The sequence below is a fragment of the Cervus canadensis genome, chromosome 31 (genome assembly GCF_019320065.1).
Source record: "Cervus canadensis isolate Bull #8, Minnesota chromosome 31, ASM1932006v1, whole genome shotgun sequence".
Lineage (NCBI taxonomy): Eukaryota > Metazoa > Chordata > Mammalia > Artiodactyla > Cervidae > Cervus > Cervus canadensis.
Window position 1 is genome coordinate 15,219,106 of NC_057416.1, and position 27,639 is coordinate 15,246,744.

General features: G+C 42.7%; 1 protein-coding gene across 6 annotated transcripts in view; it reads right to left on the bottom strand.

The window, feature by feature from the left end:
- The window catches only part of FAT1 (FAT atypical cadherin 1), a 122,079-nt gene that overhangs the window by 25,386 nt on the left and 69,054 nt on the right, over positions 1–27,639 (bottom strand). For all 6 annotated transcript variants that reach the window (XR_006266828.1, XM_043454376.1, XM_043454375.1 and 3 more), the window contains 7 exons: positions 20,307–20,368; positions 18,202–18,531; positions 17,645–17,855; positions 15,046–15,185; positions 10,374–10,649; positions 10,041–10,251; positions 218–4,285 (listed from right to left, as the gene is read on the bottom strand). Coding sequence is in view for 5 of the 6 variants with exons in the window: in XM_043454376.1 (XP_043310311.1) it covers positions 218–4,285; positions 10,041–10,251; positions 10,374–10,649; positions 15,046–15,185; positions 17,645–17,855; positions 18,202–18,531; positions 20,307–20,368 (5,298 nt within the window). In the remaining variant the exon portion in view is untranslated. The remainder of the gene's footprint in view (positions 1–217; positions 4,286–10,040; positions 10,252–10,373; positions 10,650–15,045; positions 15,186–17,644; positions 17,856–18,201; positions 18,532–20,306; positions 20,369–27,639) is intronic.

The window sequence follows — 27,639 nt, forward strand, 5'->3', positions numbered from 1 at the left end:
AGAATGAATCATAAAAATCAAAATCTGTCTAATGAAACAAGGACTGGCTTTGCTCAGGCAAAGAACTTGAAATATAGCTTAAGAGATTGTTACTTTCTACTTATTTTAAACATACTACAATTGAATCTTTAACTCTCAATTGCCATCAAATAACGTATCTCAGAATCCATGCTTCTGATACCACTTGACTTGAAATTAAACCGTTTGCATATGTTACCTGTTATGTAGTATGTAACTTGTCTGTTGATCTCCTCAGAATCAGCATCCGTGGTGCTCACGATGGCAATCACGCCCCCAGGAGGATCATCTTCGCTCACGGTCCCTTTGTAGATCTCGGCCGTGAACCGAGGGGGGCTGTCATTGACATCAGTGACTGTAACATCCACAACGGCTGTGGAGGAGAGCTGAACCTTCTCACCGTGATCTGAGGCCACCACCTTAATCTGGTAGCTGTCTCTCTTTTCATGGTCCAGTTCCCTCAGCGTGGTGATCCAGCCCGTTTCCACGTTAATGGCAAAGGATTCGATGACGTCCATGCTTTGTGACTGATCTAGATTATACATGACTTCGCCATTGGTGCCTGAATCCAGGTCAGATGCCCTGATCTGAATGACTCTGCTCCCCGCCGGCAGGTTTTCAACAACAAAGGCCTCGTATGGACTAGACTCCAAGACAGGGCTGTTATCGTTGGCGTCCTTCACCTGGATGCTCACGTCGACAGAAGCCACCACCTCCTGGTCACCATGAGTGCACCTGGCAAGCACGGAAAACTGGAACCACTTTGTGGTCTCGTGGTCAAGACTCTTCTCCAGTTTCAGCCTCCCGCTCTGCCTGTCGATCACAAAGAACTCATCTCTGTTGCTCTCGGGGGTATTCCCTTTGACCAGGCTGTAAAGGACAGTCCCACTGTGTTCTGCTCGAATGAGGTCTATTTCGGTTCCGATGGGCACGTCTTCACAAACTGTATAGGTGTAAAACGGCTCTGAAAACCTGGGAAGCCGCATTTCTGGTGGGAGCACTTTAACGTAGACGGGAACAACCGATTCTCTTTGTGGGGACCCGTTGTCCACAGCTCTGACGAAGAAAGTGAAGACCTCATTCTCCAAGCCAATTAAACTTTCCTTGGTAGTAATTACGCCAGACGCTCTGTTGATTTCCAAATTCTCTTTAACACTTTCAGAATCTGCTTCGATGGCATAGGCGATGTCGGCGTTGGAGCCCTCGTCGGCATCGCTGGCGAGGACTTTGATGACCGATGTCCCTTTGGGAGCGTTGGACCCGATGTTCACCTCAAACCTGGTTGCCCGAAACTGCGGGGCATTGTCATTGTCATCTGTGAGGATGACGTTAACGGTGCAGAAAGCAACCTTGCCTCCCGCATCCTTGGCCATGAAACGAATGGGGATTACTTTCTCTGCTGGGGTTTCTCGATCAAGCTTTTCTAAAGTAAAGATCTGCCCTCGCTCATTTGTGTAAAACCGGTCTTTGGCGAAGTCATTGACGATGTGGTAGGTAACGTGACCGTAAATACCTGAATCCCCATCGGTTGCTTTGACCTCGGTCACCAGAGTGTGCAGGGGAGCGTTTTCAGCGAGCTCCACTTCATACTCGTTCTGAAGGAACGTGGGACTGTGCAAATTGCCTCCAATCACAGTCACGTGAACCTGAGCGGAACTCCTAAAAACTCCATCCGACGCAGACACCTGGAGGGTGTAGGACGGCTTCAGGGCGTGCCGGCGCAGGTTTGACAGCGTGATGATCCCTGTCTTGCCGTCGATGACAAAATTCTTATGGTCGTTGCCAGACAGGATGGAATATTCCAACTTGTCTGCATCGGAACTGTCTGCGTCATAGGCCCGTACACAGGTCACAAAATGCCCGTGGGCGGCATGCTCGCTAATTCTGGCTTCGTAAAGCTGCTGGTCGAAGAGGGGCGGGTGATCGTTGAGGTCTGTGACATCCACCGTGACAACCACATCGCTGCTCAGAGGGGGCATGCCGCCGTCAACAGCCCTCACGGAAATCTGGTGCTGCCGGAACTGCTCATAGTCCAGAGTCCTGACCAGCGAGATGAGGCCAGTGGCGCTGTCGACATGAAAATGATCGTGGCTCTTGCTGTGATTCCCGACCACGTGGTAGGAAATCCCTCTGTTTGGTTCTGAGTCGGCATCTGTCGCTCTGACTTGAACCACAGACGTCCCGATGACAGATGCCTCGGACAGGGTGGCGGCATAGGACGGCTGGGCAAACACGGGAGGGTTGTCGTTGATGTCCTCCACGATTATGTCCACAAAGACCTCGGCATGAGCGCCGGTCAAGGAGTCTGTGGCTCGGATGCTCAGTTTATATGCCGGGTGGGACTCGAAGTCCAGGGGCGCCACGACGCTGATAACTCCGGTGTTGAAGTTGACAGTGAACTGGCTGAAAGGGTCGCCCTCGGCGATGCTGTAGTGCACCTTCAGGCCCTCCGGGCTGTTGGCTTGTACGAGGACAACGGGGCTGTGCATCTGTGCGTTCTCTGGGATCTCGGCACTGTAGAAAGGCTTTTCAAACACGGGCATGGCTTTGTTCATCACGGTGATGGGGACGATGACCTCGGCCGAGAAAGCTGGATCTCCTCCGTCTCTGGCGACCACTGTGACGAGATACTCTTTATTTAAGGTGTCGGGTTCAAACGGCTTTTTCAGTGAGATCTCCCCAGAGGACCCAATCTGGAAGTGTTCGTGGTGCTCCTTGAGGTAGTAATGAACCTCCCCGTTTCGGCCACTGTCCCTGTCGATGGCGGTCACGTGGCGGATCACCTGGCCCACGGCGGCATCCACTTTCACCAGGGCGTAGTAAGGGAGGTTGACGAACACCGGGGCGTTATCGTTCTGGTCCTCGATGGCGACCTTCACGACGACGTGGGCCACGGCCGGAGGAGTCCGCTCCCGCGTGACTTCCACCACCACATCAAAGGCCTCCTGCTGCTCGCGATCGAACGGAATGCCGGTGGTCGACAGCACTCCGGACGTGCGGCTGATTCTGAACCTGCGATCCGGGTTGAGGATGTGGTAAAACAGGGGCTCGTTGATTGGATTCCCAAGGGCAGTGATGACAGCGAGCGTTCTGGCTTCGGTGGAATTCTCCTTCACCACGGCAGAGTAGAAATCTTGAGTAAATTTCAGCTGGCTCTCCTTGCTTTCTTTCACGTTAATTTTGACGGACGCAAAGCTGGCGAACCGGCCATCGGAAGCCCTGACGGTTAACTCATAGCGGCTCCTCAGCTGAGTCGTGTTCTGCACAGTTATGGTGCCAGTCTTGCGGTCCATCAAGAACTTCTCCCCAATGTTGCCTTCGGTGATGGAGTACATTAGCTGTGAGAACGCGCTTGAATCGGCATCAGTGGCATTCACCGTGATGACCTTGACTCCTCTGTAGGTTGGTAACAGAAGAGATGCTTCATATAATGATGCGGAGAACACAGGAGGGCAGTCGTTAATGTCAATGACGTGTATAGTCACATTGGCTGCGTATTCAGCAAACAGACGTGGTGCTCCCATGTCATGAACTTGCACAGTGAAGTGAAATGTGCTTGCTTCTTCATAGTCCAAACTTAGGACTGTATGAACAGCACCAGTGCTAGAATCAATGGTAAAGTATCTGTGTACAGATGGTTCAACAATGTGATAAACAAGCAAGGCATTTGATTCTTGATCGGCATCAGTGGCTCGAATGACTAATGGGACATTCCTGTCTGTTAGGACCACGCTGTTAATAGAAGCTGATTCGCTAATGAGCCCTGTATACTCTGCCTGCATAAAAACTGGCAAGTTGTCATTTTCATCCAGCAGATGCACCACAACGGTTGTGTTTGCAGACAAACCAGCCATGTTAGTTCCTTGTACTGTTAATGTATAGACGGGCAAGGTTTCAAAATCCAAAGCTTTCTGAGTGATGATACTTCCAGAGTGTGGATTAATATCAAAGGCATCAGCTACATTTCCATCCTTTATTTCATAGACCACTGATGACTGGCTGTGGGCTGTAACCATTCCGACGAAACTCCCAATGCCGACAGTTTCACTGATTTCAGCAGAATATTCTTTTGATGTAAACTTGGGAGAGGCGTTGTCGGCAATGGTCACAAAGATCCGCACAGAGGTGATTTCACTCATTGGTGGGTCGCCTTTATCTGTAGCTTTTACCATTAAGTCATATGCCCCTTGGTTACTACGATCTAATTCTCTGGCAGTTTTTATGGAGCCCAAGATGGGGTCGATCGTAAAAGAATTTCCAATGTTTCCTGGGAGGGGAGAGAGAGAAGCATGTTGAGAGAAAAATACAAGGACCGATCAACCTTCAAAGGGAACTGGCTTCATTCAACCTGTCTCATTTCTCAATGTGTTTCATTTTTATCCACCTAAACTAAGGCAAACTTTTCCAAGTTTTGTCTATAAATTATCAAAAAACAAACAAACAGAATTAATATCACTATGCAGCTAAAGCTAAAACTCTTTCTGGCTGAACTAGGAATATGTTGTGGGAAAAGCTGATTCTCCTTCATAAAGCAGTGAAGCTAATCATTTCCGAGAGTCCCTCAAACCCCCTTTGGAATGTATTTATTGCTTGCAAATTCTCAAGAATCTTATATGAAAGGGAAGACTTCAATTAAATTCAACAGACTTCAATAGGGTTGGCCCTCGTTTTAAACATTCGGGAATTGATGAAGAAGCCTGTATATAATCTGCCCCACTTTCCAGGTTTTGAAGATTTCAATAATATTCCCTGAGTTTTTTTCAGGTCAATTTGATTTCTAGGTGAGTGTTTCTCAACCCGGAGGCAATTTCACCCAGAGGGACGTTCAGTCGTGTTTGGACATATTTTAGGTGACCACTACTTGTGGAGAGAGGGTGCTCCTACCATCCAATGGGTAGAGACAAGGGATGCTGTTAAATACCCTATAACACAGCAAAGCATTTTGTGATCCAAAAATGTCAATAATGCTAAAACTGAAAATCCTAAGATAGTTTTACTTGCTTTCTTTGGACTTTTTACAGCTACAGTGACTACAACAGCTACACATACAACTCCACAATATTCCGTGGTTTTGATTCACTGACTGAAACCTTTTCTGAGGAAGCCAGTTTACTAGCTACACAGTTTACTATCTTTTTGGGCAGATCACGGCAGTGTGAGGGTCCTCAGAACTGATCCATCCACAAAACCTTCATCCCTTTCCTGTTTTCTAAACAAAGAGTCCAGAATCATTTATTTGAGTCATAGAATTGAACTTATTTTCCCCAAATGAATTCTTTTTTTTTTTTTTCCCAAATGAATTCTTACACTGACGCAAAACAAGGCTGACTTGCCACTTAACTGCTTTCTCAAACTCTTGCTTTCCCCTCGGTTTGCCATCAAGTGTGGCCCCTTCACGGAGCAGAAATACCCAGAGTGATTTGCCAACCAGGGGCTCAAGGCAGCACTCCTTTCCCCACATCATTACTAGTAAACACTTCCTCAACAGCCTTCATTTCCTTCCTTTAATACATTTTCCAAAAACCCGTGCTAGTTCTTCCTGAGGCCAGACCCAGTCTGGTTTTCATTAAGTCTGCCTGGCTCCGCGTCCAGGCCCCAGGGCCACGTCCTGACCTGCAGCAGGACCGAGGCCCAGAACGTCTCCAGGCCACGAGGCTGCTGAGCCGAAGCCTGGCCCACGAACGGGGTCACACTGCCTCTGCCAGGCCTCGCAGACACTAATTTCCGGCCTGTCTGTATTTACGAGAGCCAGTGACCCCGGATCCTCTCTTGCTGTGTTTCAGGCACTCATCGGCATTTCGAGGCCCTTGCTCAGCAGCCTGTGCGTCTTCCTGCGTCCACAGCTGTGGCTGCGTGGCTGCCTGGCCCGAGACAGGGGGCCGTGAAAACCTTGGACAACTGTCTGCATCCCCACCCTTTACTCTCCTGTGTCTGTACTGATCAAGCAGCTGACCGACCATATTTTATATTCATCCATCTATATGCATTTCTCTTATTTTGTACAGTGAAAGCTTCAAATACACAAGGTCTAACTTGGAGGAGTGAATGGATTCTATCTGCACCAAGAGACTCCTCAACCAGGTAAAGACACCCTCAGTGGGTTTGGGGGGGGTGGGGGTCCTCTCCTGGAAAAGACTTCCCCCCCAGCTATTCTCACTGCCTCTCCATGCACCCGTTCATTCATTCACTCTCTCAGGCTCTGCCCAAATGCATCCTTCTTGGAGAACATGATGGTGAGGCGCCCCTGACCGCCCCACTCATCATGGCTGGTCTGTCCTGCTACCCTGGCCTTTTTCTACAGCACGTCGTATTGCCACCTTGTTCTTATCTGTTCTCCCCCTGGAATGTCGGCTCCACTTCAGCAGGGCTTGTCTTATTCGTTGTTTTATCACCTCTGCCTAGAAGAACACCTGATACTAAGGAGACACTCCACAAATATTTGTTGAATGAAACAACTTTTAGACATGTTTGGAAAGAAAACAAATTAATTACCCAACAGGTTGATCAGCAGCTTGGAAAAAATTAATACATTCATTAAATGCTATATTTCTATTCAGGGTTTCCCAGGTGGTACAGTGGTAAAGAATCTGCCTGCCAATGCAGGAGATACAGGAGAGTTGGGCTTGATGCCTGGGTGGGGAAGATGCCCTGGAGGAAGACATGGCAACCCACTACAGTATTCTTCCCTGGAAAATCCCATGGAAAGAGGAGCCTGGTGGGCTGCAGCCCATGGGGTTACAAAGAGTCAGACAACTGAGTGACTGAACATACATATGTATCTATTTGATTTTCTTTTCCTCATTGATACCATACTTCAATCACTGCCAACAACCATTTATTGCAGGCAGCACCTCATTTAAAAGAACTAAAAAAAGGAATGTGTCAGGACTAACTGGAAATCCGTGATAAAAATTTTCATCAGGATTGTGAAATTCAGAAACACTCTTTATTATGTGCAGTAGTTTTACTTTGATAAAGACAGCTCTGAGCTTGTCAATGGTAACAAGAAGGTTAAACAGGAACACAGCTGGTTAGTTAATATATGGATCCTACCCATACATACACTACAGCAGAAACCATCAGATTTGCAGATGAGAAAGCAACGTCATGTTTACATGAAAAACCCTGAGGGCTGCTGAGCGGCTAAAATGTGTCTTTGTCTGATTGAGTAACAGCCACATTCACCAAATACTGAAATACACAGATGGCATTTGTGAACAAATTAACAGGGCAGGGACAAAAGTCTGTACTAGGCTGGGGCCTCGGTCATTCACTTCAGGGGAGATGATTGCTGATTTCTAAACAGTCTTAATTTGTTCCTTCTGTATAAACAGGGCAGTTATCTGGACAAACATGCAAACGTGTGCATGTCAGCTGTGACTTTCTTATACACACCTACACCCCAAAGGACACGTCAGAGAGCTGTGCTAGGACCTGCCTCTTCCCACGGAGAACATGCCGTGGGTGCTCACTGCCTGACTGCAGCAAGCTCTGTAAAGCTGCAACTGCAATGACGTTTAACCTAAGTTTGGGGAAGAAAACCAATGCTAGTCAATACATATTTTTACCGAATGTCTTCTATTTCCAGAGGTTACAACAGTTTTGAAGAAACAATCATCCACTTTAAAAAAATAAATAAAATACTATAACTCAGAGTATGGCACTGATGTATCTCTAAACACTAAAAAAATAAATAAAATACTATAACTCAGAGTATGGCACTGATGTATCTCTAAACACATAACTGTTACTGAAAATATTCTTCAGTGACTTCCTTTTTCCCTAAAGACTTGTCATCAGACCAAACCTTTTGCTCAACAAATTGCTGCTAATTAAACCGGCAATGTCATGGCCAGAATTCACAGCTACTCTTCTGAGCTTTATTAAATGACATAGTCAGGAGCAGGTGAGTATGAATACACTGTTGAATGAAGGCTGTGTGACCGTTTTATAGTTCCTTCTAGTCAACAAATTTACAGACACGTAATTCTATTGCATTTTAGTGGCAGTCACTTCCTATAAATCAAGTGGAATAGTATGATTGTTACACTACCAAATCTATGATAATTTTATAGATGTTATATCCAACCAAGTATTTAAAATCCGTCCAAATTTTATGTCCTAATAGGCCCCTTGTATTATCTGGTTTTTGAGTTGAGACACAGTTCCATTCTTGGAATACCAGATTACTAATCCCATCAGTCATTACAGGCATTTAAAGAATTCGCATGCCTTCAGTCAGGCACCAACAATCATATTTTAAACACCCAGTTGTTGAAAATTATGTGAAAGCTAAGGGAAAGTTTAGCATTTTCTCCTACACAAACCCAGTCAGTTTGTCTAGGAGAAAATTATTTTATTGAAGTGCTCAGGCATGCACAAATGGAATGCACTGCTTTTTTTAATGGTTAAATTTCTGAACCAGTGGAAAAATCATCTTTATTCAAGTCACTAACTACACTATGATACATTTTAACACTGCAACCTCAGGCAGTATATGAGGTTTTATTTGTGAGAAATGGCCTAAATTTGTTCATTGTCAGGGAAAATATGAAACTTCAAATATATTAAGAAATAAAAATAGTTTAGCCACATAAAATACAGTGATTAAGCACTGTTTTTTAAAAAGTGCTCTCCATTTGCTCAGCTTTGGATTATGTGATCTAGAGTTAGTTATACCCCTATCATTTCTAATGCCTAGAAAGATACACAATTCCTGAACATGCAGAGGTATGGACTTTTTTTTTTTTTTAAAATCAGGTTAACTGGATGATCTCAATATTCTAAAATCACCATAGGGAAAGAATGGAAGAGAGTATGAGCCTTGTACTAACAATGGCAGAGAGAGATGGGAAATTGGAAGCTGCTTTCTCCATATTTAAGCACTAATATTAATACTAATACTCATAGTTATTTGGCATGAGTAGGGCAAGTCCTGGAGCAAGGTCACTTCTGACTGGATAAATCACATGCTCTAAAGCAGATCCCGGCTTCATCAGGGGCAGAATTATTTCCCAAGAACGCACATCTGTGGACTAATGGTAGCCCCCCTTCCTGCCAAGCAGAAGCATGAATGCTCCTGGCAGGGCACCTGGCACATAAAATGAGAGTCTGAATGAAGACACGGAAGAGTGAGGAGCGGGAGCAGCAAGCAGCATAGGACAGCAGGTCCCTCCGCCGCCACCACTTACAGCTGCTCCTCCTCCGTGGAATCGGCAGCAGGCCTCTGGTGCTCTGCTCCGTCCGACTCTTTGCGACCCCATGGACTGTAGCCCTCCCAGGCTCCTCTGTCCATGGGATTCTCCAGGCAACAGCACTGGAGTGGGCTGCCATTCACAGCTGGAGCTGTCCAGGCCCACAGTTCCAGCTGGCCTCCCCACCCTTGCTGTCTCCTGCCCGATGCCAGCAGGGACCTAGCCTTGTCAACATCTCTTCAAGTCCTTGTCCCAAGCCAGGGACCTACTGCAACCACCCTCTTCCATTAATGAAATGCACCTGTGAAAGATGCATGGGGGTGACCACAGCAGAAAGGCGAAACCTGGAAGGGACAGGAGCGGCATGGCACCCCTCATGAGACGTGACCCAGTGAGAACTCCGCAAGTCAGCACTCCCGTCATGGAGCCTCCTGCTCTGCGCAAGAGAAAATACTCTCTGACTAAATGAAAAATGTTAAATCACTAGGCCAGCCTTATTCCAACAGTACTCTGTGGAGGAACGTGACTGTGTAGTTAAAATCATTTTGGAAGTCCTGAATTGGTCAAATAAAGTTTTCTTCACTGCAGGACTTCTCAGAGCCTTGAATTATGCTAACATTATGAAGTCTTTGACAACATTACCCAAACGTAGTTAGGACTCTCTATCTTTGCTTTCTAATGAGTTAAAAGTTCATTTTTTTTCTCTTTCTCCTAACAGTTTAAGCAGTTTTTATACACAGAAATCTTTCAACATCTGGAAGTAATTTTAGAAGAAATATCTTTCTAACAAGTGCCAAGTTATAAACCTATGCAGTGCTCCAAAAATACCTGATTCGATGGAGTACAGTACTTCAGCATTTTTCCCTTTGTCCTTGTCCAGAGCTGTAACCTGCAACACAACTGAGCCGACAGCTGCTGATTCGTAAACCCGCCCTTCGTAGGAGGAGCTTGTGAACCAGGGGGCGTGGTCATTGGTGTCGCTGACGTTAACAACAACCCTTGCAAAGTTGCGCTTTACAGGGACATCTTGATCGCGTACCTAAAAGAATCGGCATATTATCAATGCTGTTAAGGTTAAAAATTGATTTAAAAAATCACTCTCAATCACATGGAGCCCTCCAGGAACCAAACGGCAGCAGAACAAGGAACAGAAAGCCCTACCATGACTGTGAGAATATGCTGGTGAATGGCTTCATGATCAAGCTTTTCTGAGGTATAGAGAGAGCCGGTTGCAGGATCAAGACGAAACTTCTTGAGGCTCAATGGATCGATACTGCTCTGCAGAGTGTAGATCAGTTTGTTTTTTTCATCTTTATCCACAGCACTGATTTGCAAAATTTCTGTTTCTGGCACTGTGTCTTCAGGAATAACAACTTCATATTTTGATGTCGAAAATTGAGGACGATGGTCATTTGTGTCTATTACTTTGATGAATACCTGTAACGACAACATGACTCACATAACAATATTCCTAATTACAGTGTTTTAGTGTTAAAAAAAAATCCAGAAAAATCAGATGCACAATGAAAAAAAAACAACTAATTTTGAGCAAAACAGAATTCAAACATGAGAAATAAAAGCAACCAAAATCTGGAATAAAAAACATTTAAAATTTTTCATTGACATATTATCTGTATTAATATGAGTAAGATAATAAAGACCTTTCTACATTATTGAGACTAATTTTTGAGAGAAAAATGTAACATACATTTCTCTCTGAAATGCAGACTTACTTTCTCTTAGGTCTCCAGAGAAGAGATATTTCTAGATTACTCATGGAAAGATAAAAAATTTACTTAACCAAGTTTCATAGATTGATTTCCTGTATCAGATTTGCACCTGTAACTATTAAGCTACTGAGGTGAGGATGCTACTTAAAGGTCACAATATCTGAAGTTCTTGCTCTAATCTTTGAGACTCCAAATCTCTACCCATAAGATATTGTGAATAAGAAGGAAAATTAGGAATGTGCTTTAAAAGCCTTATATTTTTGTGATCACAAACTACACATATATAGTAAACACATTTCTCACTTAAAAGCAACATTAAGTACACTGGAGATAGTTCTCTTAAGTATGCCAGCATAGGATGAAAATCTTAAAGGAAAAAAGAACAGATGTGTATAAAGTGAGTCCCAAGCTAAATTAAAAAATTTTTTTACCCTGACAGTAAGAAGATTAATTTTTAGATTGAAAAGACACATGTGGATAAGGGATAGTAGAAATCACTATGATTACAAAAGGTGGTTCAGTTATAACAAGAAAGCAGAGCTTCACTAGCTCGTTTGGAATAAAGCTCAGTAGTTTGAATGGCACAAGAGGCCAAAGTCCCTGGACCACATGAAGGTGTTTAACTACTTTGGGGTTAACAGAGGTTAGCAAGTATGTGGACCAGAGCCCTTTTCATGAAGATGATACTACCATTCTGTTCTAAGAATACCAAAACCTCAGTGGTGAATCTGTAACATTAAACTATGTGAATACTAAGTGCATCAACCAAACCCCAGAAAGGTTTTATGTAAAAGTTATGTATGTAAACATTTAAAACTACAGACACCTCACCTTGAAAGGTCAATGATGATCCAAAAGTCATGGCTACAAAGATAATTTCTATAAATTAAATCATTATATATTCACTTCCAGTATACATTAAAAGACCCTGATGCTGGAAAAGACTGACGGCAGGAGTAGAAGGGGACAAAAAAGGATGTGATAGTTGGATGGTATCACCAACTCAATGGACATGAGCCTGAGCAAATTCCGGGAGATAGTGAAGGACAGGGAAGCCTGGCATACTGCAGTCCACAGGGTTGCAAAGAGTTGGACATGACTGAGCGACTGAACAACTGAACAACAAATACATTAAAATGCATCTTTCTCACCAAGTGCTGGGCAGAAATAGTTTCATTCTTCTTCAAGATCACCTGATCCCACCTAAACTGGGACAGCTGGGGTAAGAACAATTCTTATTGATAAAGCGACTCAAATGACATATTATCCGGGCACGTCCACACCCAGCACTTGTGTTTACGGAGGGTGTAAAGGCATTGTGGGCATCCCTGCCTGCTGAGGCTTTCAACCTCACTGGGCAGTGCCTTGCACACATAGGTTTCCTGCATTACCAAGGAGGCTTTCAGGAGTCCAGAGATGGTCTCGGCCATTCAGGAAGCTTTCGAGGAGGAGGCAGACTCTGCTTGCACGGCTTTTTGGTTGGCAGATGAAACGGCTTTTTGGTTGGCAGATGAAATACACTGGAGTAGGAGGAAAAGCTTGGGCAAAGACGTGAAGGCAAGGGCGGAATGAACATCCTGTCTCTGAGACTGCAGAGGAGGGCCTGGACCAGGGGTGACACAGTACAGGAGCAGGGATAAGGGGGGGTCCAGGAGCAGAGCTGTCTCCCAGCAGAGGCTGAGAACTGCATGGCCTGTGTGCTCTGAACTGCCTGATAGGGAAAATTCACCTCCTGTCCTTCGAGTCAGGCCGACAGTCTGGCAACAGGCAGGGCAGGCTGAATCGCTGGGACAGAGGAAGGAGGCAGAAAGGTGACTCGATGCCAAGAGGGGTCACAAGAGCCCAAACCAGTGCTCATGGGCAAGAGGGAACACACCGTGAGCACTCACGGAGGACAGACCTGAGAGCCTGGACAGGGGACACTGGAGTGTCATCTCGCTTCGCCCTCAGAGGAGCTCTATAAGGAGGGAGTCACGGTGCCCATTTCCCACAGAGGGTCCCTGCCCACATACAGGTGTAAGAGGCAGAGCCCCCGCTCAACCCAAACGGGCTGCCCCAGGGTATGCAAAGATGATGCTCCAGAGACACCGAAAGAAAACATGAAAGTGAGGCTGTTTCCAAAAAAAGAAAAAAGAAGTGTAAATTGGATTTGGCAAGTTACCTTGAGATATCAGATAAAGCAAAGTGCCTTGATTTAATACCAGTCAGCATCAACAGAAAACAGCAGGACGGGAAGGCAAGGACGGCAGCTGTTCCAACGGGGCACCGGCCGCCAAGTCACGACCCTCTACCGCCGGCCTCTGTGAGGATGCACCCCGCGTAACCACGGCAACGCTCTCCCATCCGCGGATTGGACGCCTGCCACTCCTGACCTTGATGCAGCAAATACCTGTTCTGTTGGTTCACTGGCAAACAGGAATCTACCCGCTGTGCCTGGTCAGCCTGGCTCTGATCTCCGTGTTCCTCTTCAGCTGGTGCTTGCCTCTCTGCTCCCACTCAGATTCCTATCTTCCTATACTCAGCCCCAGACCACTAATCAAAACCTCATTACTGATTGTTCTCTTACCGCCCACACCTGGACAGGTCAGCCTGGGCCCTGGAACTGCTCTCTGATACTTTGATCAGCTCTCCCTGCCAGCAACTGATATTATCCAGATCCTCTGCAAATGATTCAGAATAAGTTATAGAAGTATGCCTGAAGCACTGAAATAGAAGAAGTTCTGTTTCCCTGAGAAAAGACTAGAATATATTTACTGGACTTTATGGGAATTTTAGTCACCGTATTTCATACGATTACCAGGTGTTACGTGGTAAGTGGTAAATACTACCTGTAGATACACCACCTTTAGGAATGAAAACGCTTGGCACCCAGGGTCATTTCTATGCTTTTAAGTTTCCTTTTCTAGACTTCTGGTTAGTCAATTACTTGAACTGATCTTCATACAGTTGTACTTTTTAACCTTTCAAAATTATCCTGCTAAATTCATTACAACTTTTGATGCTTTTACTCTCATTTTTATGCTCTGGAGTCTAGCTTCTACAATGAGAACAGTTACTGACAAGACTGAATTAATACTGCGTTGGCAATTTTACATGAAAATCTCAAAATGACCCCAAAGCATGACTCATATATCAATTCTAAATACACTAAAAATCACAAGCATTTGGAGAAAGAAATAAGGTCATTTCACAACTGACTTTAAATTATCTATTCATTTATTAATTGAAAAGATATCACAGACCATAATTTTTATTCTTCAATACAATTAAATGATTTAGCAGATGATCTGTCTTAAGATTTAAAATATTATAATCGAAAGACAGGAAATTGGAATTCATAAGCGTTTTATCTAACATTTAATTTCTTCCTTTTACCTTTCAGACACAGCAAGTCATTCACAAGCCTTCAGCTTCTACCATTCTAATGTAAACTCAAAGAGGACAGGACTTTGTGTCCTTCTATTTAGCTTTTGGAACAATACCTGGCACATAGCAAGTATTTAACAAGTTCTACAACCAGCCCTCACCATGAATCAAAGGGAACTGATATGAAAGAAGAGAACTTAAATGTAATTTATAGGGCTCTGACATTTAAATTTGAAACTCAATGATCTGACCATGTCTTAGTCATCAGACAGGAACAATAAAGATGTTAGAGGAATTATTAGAACAGTTTAATCAGTTATTTTACACAACCAAAGGTAGCCAAGGGGCAAAAAACAATCCAAAAAGGTATTTTAAAAGATAATCACTTTAACCAGTTTTAATGCAAATGACTTGGGACAAGTCATTCTCAACAGTGATATACTTTATACTAATACAATTCAAAATGAGTATTAAAAGATTTTGACGGCATAACAATGTGTGGGGCTTTTTTAAGTCTACTTTCAAATTTTTTTAAACTGGCTAATTGCATTCAAAACCTAAAGCAGGGTTTATGGTGAATTTTCATTCCCTAAATAAAAATCCTCAGTGTGTACATGTATATAAACTGTATCGACACAGTAACTTCTGGTGTGGGAACCTCAGAGGGCAGAATCAACTGTCCCCAGCATTGCCTGTGGACCCCGAGACCAGAACTCTGTCATCAGCCATTCACCCACCTGAGTCAGTATAGTGGTGGTTCCATCTGTAGCCTCCACTGTGAGGTTATAGTTTGATTTCTGTTCTGCATCAAGAGGCCTGGCAACAATGATGGTTCCAGTGCCCTTGTCCACATCAAAGTGACTGTCGTAGTTGCCACCTAGTTTAAGTTAGGACAAACAAAAGTAAAAACAGGTCACAGGATGAAAATCTATGATTTATTTTGTGGCTTTCTAATTTTTAGTGGCAGTTTAAAAAAAAAGAATAAAGAAAAAATTCTGATATAGTGATCAAAGTGATTCCAAGGAGCTTTCGTTTTGAAAGATCAGAAAACAAGGACCAACTGGAAGGACAACATTTGCTTACTGAAAAAAAAGGCTGATCCATGACTGTTGAGGAAGCTACTAAATCAGAAGAAGCAAGAACCGAAAACAACAACAAAAAAACATTTCTAATTCTACCAACCAGTTGCTGAATTACTTTCAGTTTGTTCTTTCAAGGGTTCTGAATACCTCTTTATATCTCAGTAGCTACGTATCACATCATTTAGTAACCAAAGGTGGCCACTTAAAATGTTACTTAAAAAATTTTTTTACTTAAAAAAATTGTGACAATTAGAGCATACAGATCTAATAAAATAACTATTAAAAACAAACGTTAACTTTGAAAAAAATAGTAGTTAATGTCAGTTAGTCCTGACTCTACACTATTGGAAATTTTTCCCATTGCTGTGGAACACAAAGCTTAATGAAGCAAAGTTTTCTATAATATGAACATTACCCAAATGCATTCCTCATCATATTCCAGATAAAACTCTCTTTTCAAAGCCATTGAACTTGAGATATGTATACCAATGAAATGAGATGGCATGAAAATAAAATCTAAACATCATGATGAAGTTCTACTACTAAATCCAACCAAAAAGCAAAACAGCACATGCACAAAACAGAGTGTTCAGTTAAATCTAAAAATCCAAGGATCTATGGAGGTGTGGAGAGTCAGTATGTTTGCAACTGGAATGGGTGAGCATGGACCTGCTATGAAAAGAAAAAGCAATGAAAGGTGGTCACTGGAAAGAATAACGTTTGAAAAATGGCTGTTTTTCTTTAGATCTCATAATCTGAGGCAAATTATGTGATCTCAGCAGATACCTTCTGCTGTACAGTTCAGGTCACAAGGCATCGGAAAGATGTAAAACACTTCTCTAGCAAGCGTGTCTCCTGGCACAGCCAAAAAGAAGCAAGCATGGAAGGCAAGCACAGAACAAGAACAGTCAGTCACAGTGGTTCCCAGGGCAGTCAGCCTACAGGGCGGGGGGCGGAGGGGGATGGGTGTGGGGTGGGTGGGTGGAGGGGGTGTGAGATGCTGCTTGGGGGCAGCCTGCTCATCTGGAAATTCGAAAGGAATTAAGGCAAAGCCAGCAAACTACTCTCACTGCGGTTGACTATGAAGAGAGTCCTTTTTGCTCATTTAAAACTAAATTGTAATGGTTTCATAGGTGTTGAAATGAAATCAACAATTTCATTCAAAGACCAAAGTTGGGAAAAGAGCCCAGCTATCTAGAGAGAAAGTTCAAGGGGTACAGCCTGAACCCCATGTCCCAGAAGCTTCAACCCGCTGAGACAGCAGCTGGGCCAGGAGGGCTAGGGGGTGAAGAGGGAAAAGGGATACTGGGTTCCAGCTAGAGACGACCTGAATATACTTCTGATTTTAATTATCCTTGTAATTAAAACACTGTGTAGACATAAGAATTAAAATACTAAGATATCAAAGTCTAATGTAAAATTGTTTTCAGGATGTTGTATGACATTCTATGTCTAGCTAAATTAAATGACAGAAAAAAAAAAAGAATTGGCTGATGCAGATAATTTTTTTTAGCCTGATTTAATCTAGTGATTCCCCCAGGTGGTACCGTGGTAAAGAATCCACCTGAAATGCGGGAGACATGGGTTTGATCCCCGGGTTGGGAAGATCCCCAGAGAAGGGAACGGCTACCCACTCCAGTATTCTTGCCTGGGAAATCTCTGGACAGAGGAGCCTGATGGGCTACGGTCCACGGGATTGCAAAGATCTGGACACAACTCAGTGACTAAACAACAACAATCTAGTGAAGCCTACTTCCTACTGAAAATGAGGTAAATCAAACTTAAAAAGTCATAGTTGACACTATCTCTTATAAATTTAAAATTTTAAGCATATTCCCTATAAAATAGTGACATGTGACAATCACACAGGCAGTTATTTTAAACATTCAAATCATATTCACTACAAATAGTTACGTGCCATATGTTATGTATCAAGAAGGAAAAATTAAGAAGCTGTGCCTTTGGACCAAACATTTATATTTCTCTGTGTCCTTCTGATGTACTTTTTAAAACCTTATTTTTCTATTAACAAGGTACATACACAGTGCTTTTATTTTAAGCAAGTTTAATGTATGTTGGATATTACTGTAAAAAAAAGTTGCAAGCAAAATGATGCGATTTAAAACAAATTCTCCACTTACAGGTCTTACTATCAATTTTAAATTCTGAGATGTGTACAAAAAGCAGAAAACCAGAAATGGGCTCCCCTCCGTGTGACCTAGACAGGACAATGAGAGCTATCCTGAATGCTTACCAATGATGTCAAACCAGAGAGGTATGCCTGGAGGCTCAACAGATATGACTCCGATCATGTGAGCTACCGGATCACTTTCCATTACAGTAAAGGTGAAAAATGATTCTTCAAATGAAATTGGCTCCAGGGATGGTTTCGGTTTGGAAATCCATTCAATGTGGAGTCGAGTGGTTGACGACTTTTGGGGGCGACCATTATCAACAGCCTTAATCTATAAAATGTGGGCAGAGAGGGGGAAAAAAGCCGCATGTGAAAAGTTGCATTCCATAACTAGAAGCACGGATTGGTTTGGTCTAACACTGAACCAATTTCAAACACTTAATATCCCATGCTGTCTATTCCATGTATTTAATGCCCGATAAAAAGAGCAACCTTTTCATGCTGCGCTCAACAGAAATAACTGGAACGAAGAAGGGAAAAACAAACCCACACTTCCCACTGTTAGCTCACCGCACTGAGGTCAGTAAACAAAGAGAGAGAGTGTGTGAGAGAAGAGACTTAAGACTAGATTACCAGTCAAAGCATGGAAGAAATTCAAAGACTAGATCTTCACTCACCGAAAGAATATCATATTCTCCAGCCCCAGAAAACTTCTTGGACAAAACCACTCCTGTTTTTGGCTCAATGAAAAATTTGCCAAGCTCATTCCCCTCTTCGATGCTGTAGGAGATTTCCGCGTTGGGACCTTCGTCTTTGTCTGTGGCGATCACACGATACAAAGGCTCTCGTTTGGCGTTTCTTTCCCGCTCTGGCTTGTCCCGCTCCGGGAGCCTGATCTTGTAGAACTTTTGCAGGAACTGAGGTTTGTTGTCGTTTTCGTCAAGGATCTTCACGATGACTCTTGTGACGGTTGACTTGGGGGGGCTACCGTTGTCTGTCACAGTAACCTGTTTGGTTTTTTTTTTTTTTAAAGGTAGGATCAAGAAATGTTTTTAAGATATACTATATAAAAAGTGAGAGTCTTCTTCCTAATGATAATCAGCTTTTGCATAAACCTCTGCAGTTCACATGGCATGGGACACACCCAGGTTCTCTGACCATCACCCTGTGAGGGAGCAGGACCACCTCTTCACTTTCACACAGGGATTCGGGGCGGTGGGCGGTGGGCAGTGGGCAGGGGATAGGAAAGAACCAGCTCTGAGCCCTGGCTCTCTCCTCACCCCGTCATCCCTCTTCCCCACACACCCAACTGTAATGTGACAGCCACCAAAATGTTAAACTCTCACAAATTTAGTATTTTTAAGTGAAGGAAGATTTTGCTAAGTACTTAAAGAGTCCTCTTGTATATGTTTAAAAATAAAATCTTAACATGCTGCATTTAAAAACTATCACTTTTAAACTTCATCAATAAAATAAGTTAAACCGGCCAATTAAAATACACATTATGTATAAGGAGCAAGCCTTCTAATACTAGCAGTCATTTTGCTTGGCTCTCTTTTATTGTCCAGAAGTTTTGGTAGAGAGGACACAAACACTTAAACTGAAGGCCAACTTATTAAAGAAGGTTTTCAGTAAAAGAAATGCAAAATAACTTTCATTCTAGGTATTCATGTATTGAGTTTTGGCATGAAAATCTAAGATTCTTGAGGATTACACTGATGAATGCTTCTGTATGCATAAGAAACAATTTCACTCTCAAATTACATGTTCATTTTCACTTCAATATGTACATTACAAGGAACAACATTAGTTATTCTCCCCTCACCCAGATCCTCCCAAATTAATCAATGTAATACTAAAAACAGTGAAGTAGATTGAAGTTTCCTGTGGAACTATGTTCCTTTTAAAGCCTGGCAGGTGTAAATTCTGTTGTTTATAGAAGTGTGAATGAATGTATCCTGAGGGTACTTGTCAAGAGTAAGTAAAGTTAACTGCTTTAATTAAAGTACATGATTTTCCTTCCCAAACTCTCAAAATAAAACCGAATTGTATTTACTATTTTAATTTTAACTTCTCAAAATATTTCCTTTTAATCAGTTTTCATATGATCCATAGGGAAAAGGAAAAAAGAGAAATACACCACGTACTATGCTTTGTAGCATTCATCAAACTGTTCCTAAGTCTGGGGTCATAACCTACCGCCAGTAACAAAGCTTTTCATGTGTGACTTAAAGAAACAAAAAAACAAATTCTTTTTTAAGACAGTCAAATCCATGCCAACTTTGGCCTTAAATAAATTACCACAAAAGGACTCCAGAAAAACACACACGATATTATAAGCAAACTAATCTTCATTTCCCATCAATATCTTAACATCATCTTTGAAGCCCTAAGCATCTTACACCTGCTCCCATCAGCCTTTGACATTCAGAGAACTCAGGCTCCAGGGTGAGGCACACAGGTAACAGGTGTGCTGTGAGGTTCTACCCAGGGTGAGAGGACCACACGAAGAAGGATGCCATCGTCTGTAACCTGCTGCTCTGGGTGTTTGGGCATCTGTTTATTTTCTGGGAGTAAAAAGGAGTGTAAAGAAGACCTGAACTGTACTCACAATGTTTTTCTTTATTTTCCTTTTTCTTAATAACTAGAAGCTAATATAACAATATAGCAGGAGCTATGAATGACTAAGGTGACATCGCTCTTTCTCATACTGTTTATGATTACAATATTCTTCAAATTATTACAGTATCTTTTGAATTATTAAAAAGAAAGAAATGCTTACTTCTAATATGTGTTCATCTTGTTGCTCCCGGTCTAGTTTCCTTGCTGTGGTTGTGATGAGACCTATGAAATGATAACAGCCCATGAATCCTCACATAATAAAGTCCATCACAAAATACTGTAACTGCAACCACACACCAAGAGTAGAAGTTTGAGCAAATGCGTAATCTGTTCCCAAGAGGAACAAATTTTTAATTCATGTATAGTTAATTATTTTATTGACAAACATACGTATTATTTATTAACATACTTTATACTTTCTCAGGGCTTCCCTGGTGGCTCGGGACGGTAAAGAATCCGCCTGCCATGCAGGAGACCTGGGTTCGATTCCTGGGTTGGGAAGACCCCCTGGAGGAGGAGGGCATGGCAACCCACTCCAGTATTCTTGCTGGAGAATCCCCATGGACAGAGGAGCCTGGCGGGCTACAGTCCATGGGGCCGCAAGGCATCGGACACGAATGACTGACTAAGCACAGCACACAGCATACTTTCTCTTCTTAACATTTCTTAAACATACTAGATAAATGACAGGTATTAAGTGGAAAAAATCAGTTACACTTTAAAAATTTGTTTAGTGGTTTCCACATTACATTTTCTCAGAAAAAAAACATTTATAAAAAGTAAGATGAAATTATCCACAATTTCAACCTCATCTGTGTCTCCTGTGACTGCTGCAGAGGTGATTAAGAATTGACAGAAAAAGTTTCTACAACTATATCAAAAAAGACTACTGGAAAATATAATGTTGACTATGATTTATTACCTCTGGGCCATCCACCCTCAAACATGAGGAACTGTCATAAAAAGTAATGGGATTTTCCAGTAAATGCTAGTCTAATAACAATCATTTAATTTCCCCAAAAAAGAAGAAAAGAAATGATCCTCAAATTAAACCCCATACCCATTATTCCTTTGATTTTCCTATCAAATAAGAATATCTATCTATATCTATTTAAACTGTCAACATATGTTGACACCTAGAAGGCCATTAAAATTAATGAAATATATTCTTATACTTCACACAAATTAAAAACAAAATTCCTCCAACCACTAGAATATCCTCTACAAACTGTGTTGATGATAGACAGGTATAAACTGAGTGGTTGTGATATCAGATGTGAGGATCAGGTAAGGCCTTTAGGTGGCAAATCACCGCTAAGATTAAGCTTCCTTTTGCCCAGCTTTCTGTGGCTTTCCACAGAGAAATATCTCAAACAATTCATATTTAAGAACAGATTTTATCATTCTAATTGATTTTCTCCTATTATCCTAGCTAATTTCACAAAACTACCAATTGAAGGCTATTTAAAACATTTCTCTAAACTTGCAAATGAAAGGCTTGTGTTTTCATTTAATTCAAAGTCTTTTTTCCCTTAAATAGTCACTAAGAATCTACATCAACATTATCTTCCCCACAATTCAGTGAAGCAACGCTCTCTTTTTAATAAGGACAACAAAAGACTATATTGTACATTAGAATCTGGGGTTTTTCCAAAACCGTATTTCTAGATGAAAAGAGGCTCAAGGCAAATGGTTCACAATGCTTAATGGTGTGAAAATGTGGCTTACTGTTGCAAAGGCTTGATTTTCATTAGTCAAAGAACTTTTAAAGTTAATCCCCTTTTTTCCTCCTTATCAAAAGTTTACCACACTTTCTGATTGTGGCTTTAAGGAATTCAAAAATGACAGGAAATTGCTGTGATTAGTCCCATCTAATCATCCTCATGTACCCATCAGAAACTTGCTGTTAATGCTGACATCGCAAGAGGCCACAGCTTGTCATGTTCATAGCAAAACAGGGTTCTGCTCTGTAGAACATAATGATTTATTACAGGAAATCTTAGCAAATAACTTTCTGTGACCAACAAGTAAGTATCTTAGCAAATATGATTCCTCACTTTACAGTTTCCTTACAGCATGCCAGACTGCTAATGAGGATGATCTTATGTCCATATCACCAGTTCAGTATAAAGACAAAAGAGTTCCCCAGATAGCTCAGCTGGCAAAGAATCCGCCTGCAATGCAGGAGACCCTGCTTAGATTCCTGGGTCAGGAAGTTCCCCTGGAGAAGGGTTAGGCTACCCACTCCAGTATTCTCGGGCTTCTCTGGTAGCTCAGATGGTAAGAAATCTGCCTGCAATGAAGGAGACCTGGGTTCGATCCCTGGGTTGGGAAGGTCCCCTGGAGGAAGGCATGGCAACCCACTCTAGTACTCTTGCCTGGAGAATCCCCATGGACAGAGGAGCCTGGTGAGCTACAGTCCACGGGGTCGCAAAAAGTGGGACATGACTGAGCGACTAAAACACAGAAAGACAAAAAGCAAACCTATCACCTAGGTTTGGAATTAACTGAATGTTCTATATACTTAAAACTAATTCTCCCTTAACTCAAATGGAATATTAATTCCATTTAAACACAATGAATTCTACTGTTCCTTTTTTTAATCATCCCAGCTACTCCTATCCATTCCTCGGCCTCTCAGTTTAAACCTCACTTCCAAGGTCTCCCGTGACAAGCCTAGCCTGGGGTTCTGCTCCTAGGTTTTCCAGGCTCTCTTATTTGCTCTGTCATAACATCACCACATGGGCACTCCAGTCACTCATTTAAGTCCCACAAGACTCTGCCTTTCCCGTGTACTTGCTTATACTGTTGTTATCTCTATTATCTTAAAAAAAACACTTAAATGTGTGAACATATGAATTTCTTAAAAACATAAGAGTAGATTTTTAACATATGTATTGGAGTAAGAGGCACATAGACTACACTGAACTTGGAAATGGTACAAATTTATAGCTTATACGAGAGGACCGTTTAACATGTATTTACAGGTAAAAGGCGTCAGGCCTTGAGGCAGGAGGTCTAGGTGATGGTGGTGTCCAGCAGAAGACAATTAGAGGCACAGATGTGAAGCGCAGAGAAGGTGCCAGAGGCGGAGACAGACTTAATTACACCCCACGTACAGAAAGGAGAGTGAGGAATGGTGAACAGTGCATGCATGCGTGCTTCGTTGCTTTAGTCGTGTCCGACTCTCTGCGACCCTATGGACCATGGCCTGCCAGGATCCTCTGTCCACGGGATTCTCCAGGCAAGGATACAGGAGTGGGTTGCCATTTCCTTCTCCTACCGAAAAATAAAGAGGAGGGTTGGCCAACCTTATTGAAGTGTCTAGGACACCATGAAGAAGCCTCAGAAGCAAAGGAGGAAGTCTCCCTCTGCCAAGTAACTTCAGGGAAGCTTGGAAAAGAAGATCAAGCGAGAGCCAGGGAGGCAGGAAGATGAGGAAAGGGATTTCTCTAATGAGGAGGGGACGGTCGGGCAGGCTAACAGAGTGTATGCGATGAGTGATTATAACCACAAAGGAAGAAAGACAAAGATCCAGATGTGGACGAACCAATGCAGGAGGTGCGGGCCAACTACATGTAAGGTGTTCCAGCCCTTCCTTCCCACGTTTGCACACCTGCACCCCAAGGACGCCTATCCCGAGGGTCACAGCTTCCTGGCCCCTAACACCACATCAGGGAGGGCAGGGCAAGCCTGTCCATGGGGAGGTGGGAGGTGGGGCCGCCCCTCAGAGAAAATGAGTGCTTCCTGTGGATTTCCACACAGAATGAACTCTGAGAGAAAACGAAATGCTCTAATGAAGCAGGAACATCGAGGAAGACCGGGATGCTCTCCAGAGGGGCGCTTGACCTCACGGCAGGCCACCACACTGGGAGCAGAACACGACGGAAATGGTATCCAAGGAGCCATCTAGCTTCGAAATTCATGATGCAGTTCACTTCCATCTTCACCTCTGTAATTTTCCACATCTCAAGCCTGCTAATCCTCCACCTTGCCTGCCTGCCTGACAAACATCTATTTTCAAAAACGAATCCAGAGTATACCATTTCTACATACATGCTATTAACCCTGTTGGGATGAAATATCTAATAAGTGTATCCATTTCTTTCTCTTTAAACACTGGTGCTCATCTGTCATGTTTACCACTAAATCCCAGAAGCAGCTGTACTTCATGAAATAGTGCGCTACTTCAGAAATAGAGAGAAGCCTTTAAGATGATCAAACTCAGCTACCTGAGCCGGAGACAAATTAAATTGTTCCAACTCACCAGTAAATCAGCATCAAAGCCAGGATTAGAATTTAGTTTTCCTGGAGCCCAGGTGAGAGGTTTGGGGTTTTTAATCCTCCCTCCCCATCACATCACACTGTATAATTTACTGCACTTTGGTATTTCAACTCTCTGAAATTCTCAACTGTCACTTACGTGAAGTTTAAGAAAAAAAAAACCAGTAACAGTTAATCATTCGTTATTTAACAGGTCCAAAAAAGCACTTTAGAGAATAAAATAAGAGTGGGAGAAGGCAAAAAAAAAGCATAGGCAAGTGCTGCCTCTTGTAATCTTGTGTCTTTATCCTTCTTTTCTCCTGAACTCTGTTAAGTTAAAAATAGAAATGAAAAGACAAAAAATTTCCTTGCCCTACAAAACATCCCATTTGTAGACCAATGCCATTGTAAACAGAAACGGACTGAGAGAGCAAATACAGTTTGCTTATTTGATAAGTTATGTCTGGCTCTTTGCAACCCCATGGACTGTAGTAGCCCACCAGGCTTCTCTGTCCATGGGATTCTCCAGGCAAGAATACTGGAATGGGTTGCCATGCCCTCCTCCAGGAGATCTTCCCAACCCAGGGATGCAACCCAGGTCTCCTGCATTGCAGGCAGATTCCTTTTACCGTTTGAGCTACCAGGGAAGCCCTTGCTCCAAAACAAAAGCTAACTAATGCATCAAATGCACTCATCTCTAATTGTTTTCTGGCTCAGTAAATGCCCAAGTATTGTGCTATGAGCTTTAAATGTATTATCTCACTCGATCCATATATATACATATGGCGATACCTGTACCATAATAAATAAATATTTTTACAGGCTCAGAAATTAAGTTGCTTACTCAACACCATCGAGCAAAGGGGTGAGGGGAGTTGAGTAAACACAGAGCATCAGAGCCTGAAGCCACATTAAGAATGAAAGAAGCCAAGAAGGGACAATGGAAGGCTTAGGTTCTGGAAGGAAGGGTTTGAAATATCAGCACCAGGGATGCAATGAGATGGCAGCTGAGAAGAAAAAGCAACCAAAAAAACAGAATTTCTGAATAGGATTAAGGTCCAACTGCCTGGAGAGAGAAAATAACTTGCGATCTGCAGAAGGAGTTTTTAAAGAACCAAAACTATGAAAGAAAAAGTCCTGACTCTAAAAAAAAAAAAAAAAGCTGTGTGGTCATGCGTTCACCTTGCTTGGCAGGAAATTTGCTTTGAGTTATTTTCCAGTTATTCTACTTGAAAATAAGCAGAGGAAGGAGAAAGATCAAGGAAGAGAACAAAAGCCTGCTCACCTAATTAACATTTCCCACTATTCTGATTACTTCTGCAGCCACTCTTCATCCTTTTGCTTATTTTACAGAAACGCATGAACTAAAGCAACACACATTCTGGAAAGGCGCTGTGGTCACGGAACTCCTGGCGATGATGGACAAGTTCCACCTTGTCCATCATACGCAGCCGCCCCAGCATATGTGGTCACCGAGCACTGGAAATGTAGCTGGTGTGAACAAAACACTGACTTTTTAAATTAATTTAAATGATGTAACTCATCTCTATTCCTTTGGAGAGTTTCCCATTTCAAATTATATATGTCAAAACCCAATTTTAACATCCACAATAGTCAGAATCTTCTTCTGTGGTTAAAATTTGAAGCAGTACTTCAATAGCAAACATACTGTTATATTAAGATCCAAATTCTGTAAGCAGCTGTCTTAACTCTAAATAGTGAAAATAGCAAAACTTGCCAAGATTTTGAGATGCTGATACTGTTCAATTTTGGTTTTTTTTTTTAAGTTTCCATGGTGCCTGTTCTGAGTTGTTCAGCTATCACAAAACTACAGGAACTAATCAAATGTATGGAAAATAAAGGAGGCACTACATTGGTAATTATTAGTAGTAAATGTCAGTTACTCTAATTTTTTACTCTAATTTTTGGAAAAGACCCTGATGCTGGGAAAGATTGAGGACAAGAGGAGAAGGGGGTGACAGAGGATGAGATGGTTGGATGGCATCCCCAACTCAATGGACATGAGTTTGAGCAAACTCCGGAAACAGTGAAGGACAGGGAAATCTGGTGTGGTGGGTCCATGGGGTCCCAAAGAGTCAGACACGACTGAGTGACTGAACGTCACCACCATTTCTAATTTTTAAAATAAAGTATTAAAGCAAGCAAAGAACAGTGAGACAGGAAAGCAAGAGACATTAACTGTAGAATTCCATGTGGAGCACATGACAAATACGGTTCCAAGGGACTTTCTAGTCTACAGATCTTTGTGCCCAACCAGCTTTTTAATAAAGTGACAGTGTTCACAAAACAAGGCTATTAACTGCAATTTACAAAGAGCACAGCTAAAAGTCCTGAGGTCTGGAGTGTGGGTAGGCAGAGGACACCACGGGAGGAGGGAGGACAGAAACCAGACCAAGGACAGTGTTTTCCTATTCAAACTTCTAAGACTCCTCTTCCAACAGGTGAAACGGAAATCGTATGAATTCTGCTAATTTTCAGACAAGTCAGCTGGAGAATAAGGACTAAGCACTAACCACATCCTCCATATCACGCTTAATTCTCACCCTGACCCTCCAGGGCCTTAGCCAGGACTGAGTGACCACAAAACAAGCAAGATGAGACGAGCGCCCGTAGTGGAGAGGCAGAGCAGACCTGCAAAGGCAGGCAAGGAGGTGGGCATTGCTACTGGAGTTCGCATCTAAAAATACAGACTGCCTGACAGGCCAAGAGCGAACTTCCAGTTTTTCTACGGTTATCACTCAGCATCCGTCCCCTTGGAGCTTTGGCCCTTGGGCTCCGCGATCCTCTGCAGCACCGCGCTGCCTTTATTTAGGTGGTGCTCTAAGGCTGCCTGTAACCACAGCCTGTCTGGAGCTCTCTTGGCAGCTGCCGCCATCTGAGCAGCTATTGTTTGTCTCCGCAGTCCTGGTGCCAACGGGATTAGGCTTGGAGCCAAAAATGGAACTCTATTCATAGGCTGTCAAGGCTGGAGGGGCGCTCGGAACTCATTTAGTTCAAACTTTGAGAGTCCCGTGGAAAACCCTCAAAGAATGAAATCAAATGACCAGCCTAAAGTCACACAAGCAGGGGTTGAGCAAGAATTTGCACCCTGAAATCACCAGACTTCTCTTCTGGCTTTAAGTCTATCTTGACTAGCTGTTTCTCACTGAAAAAATGGGTGGTGCTGAGACATGAGATAAACATAAGATCAAAAGCCAAATGCAATTTAC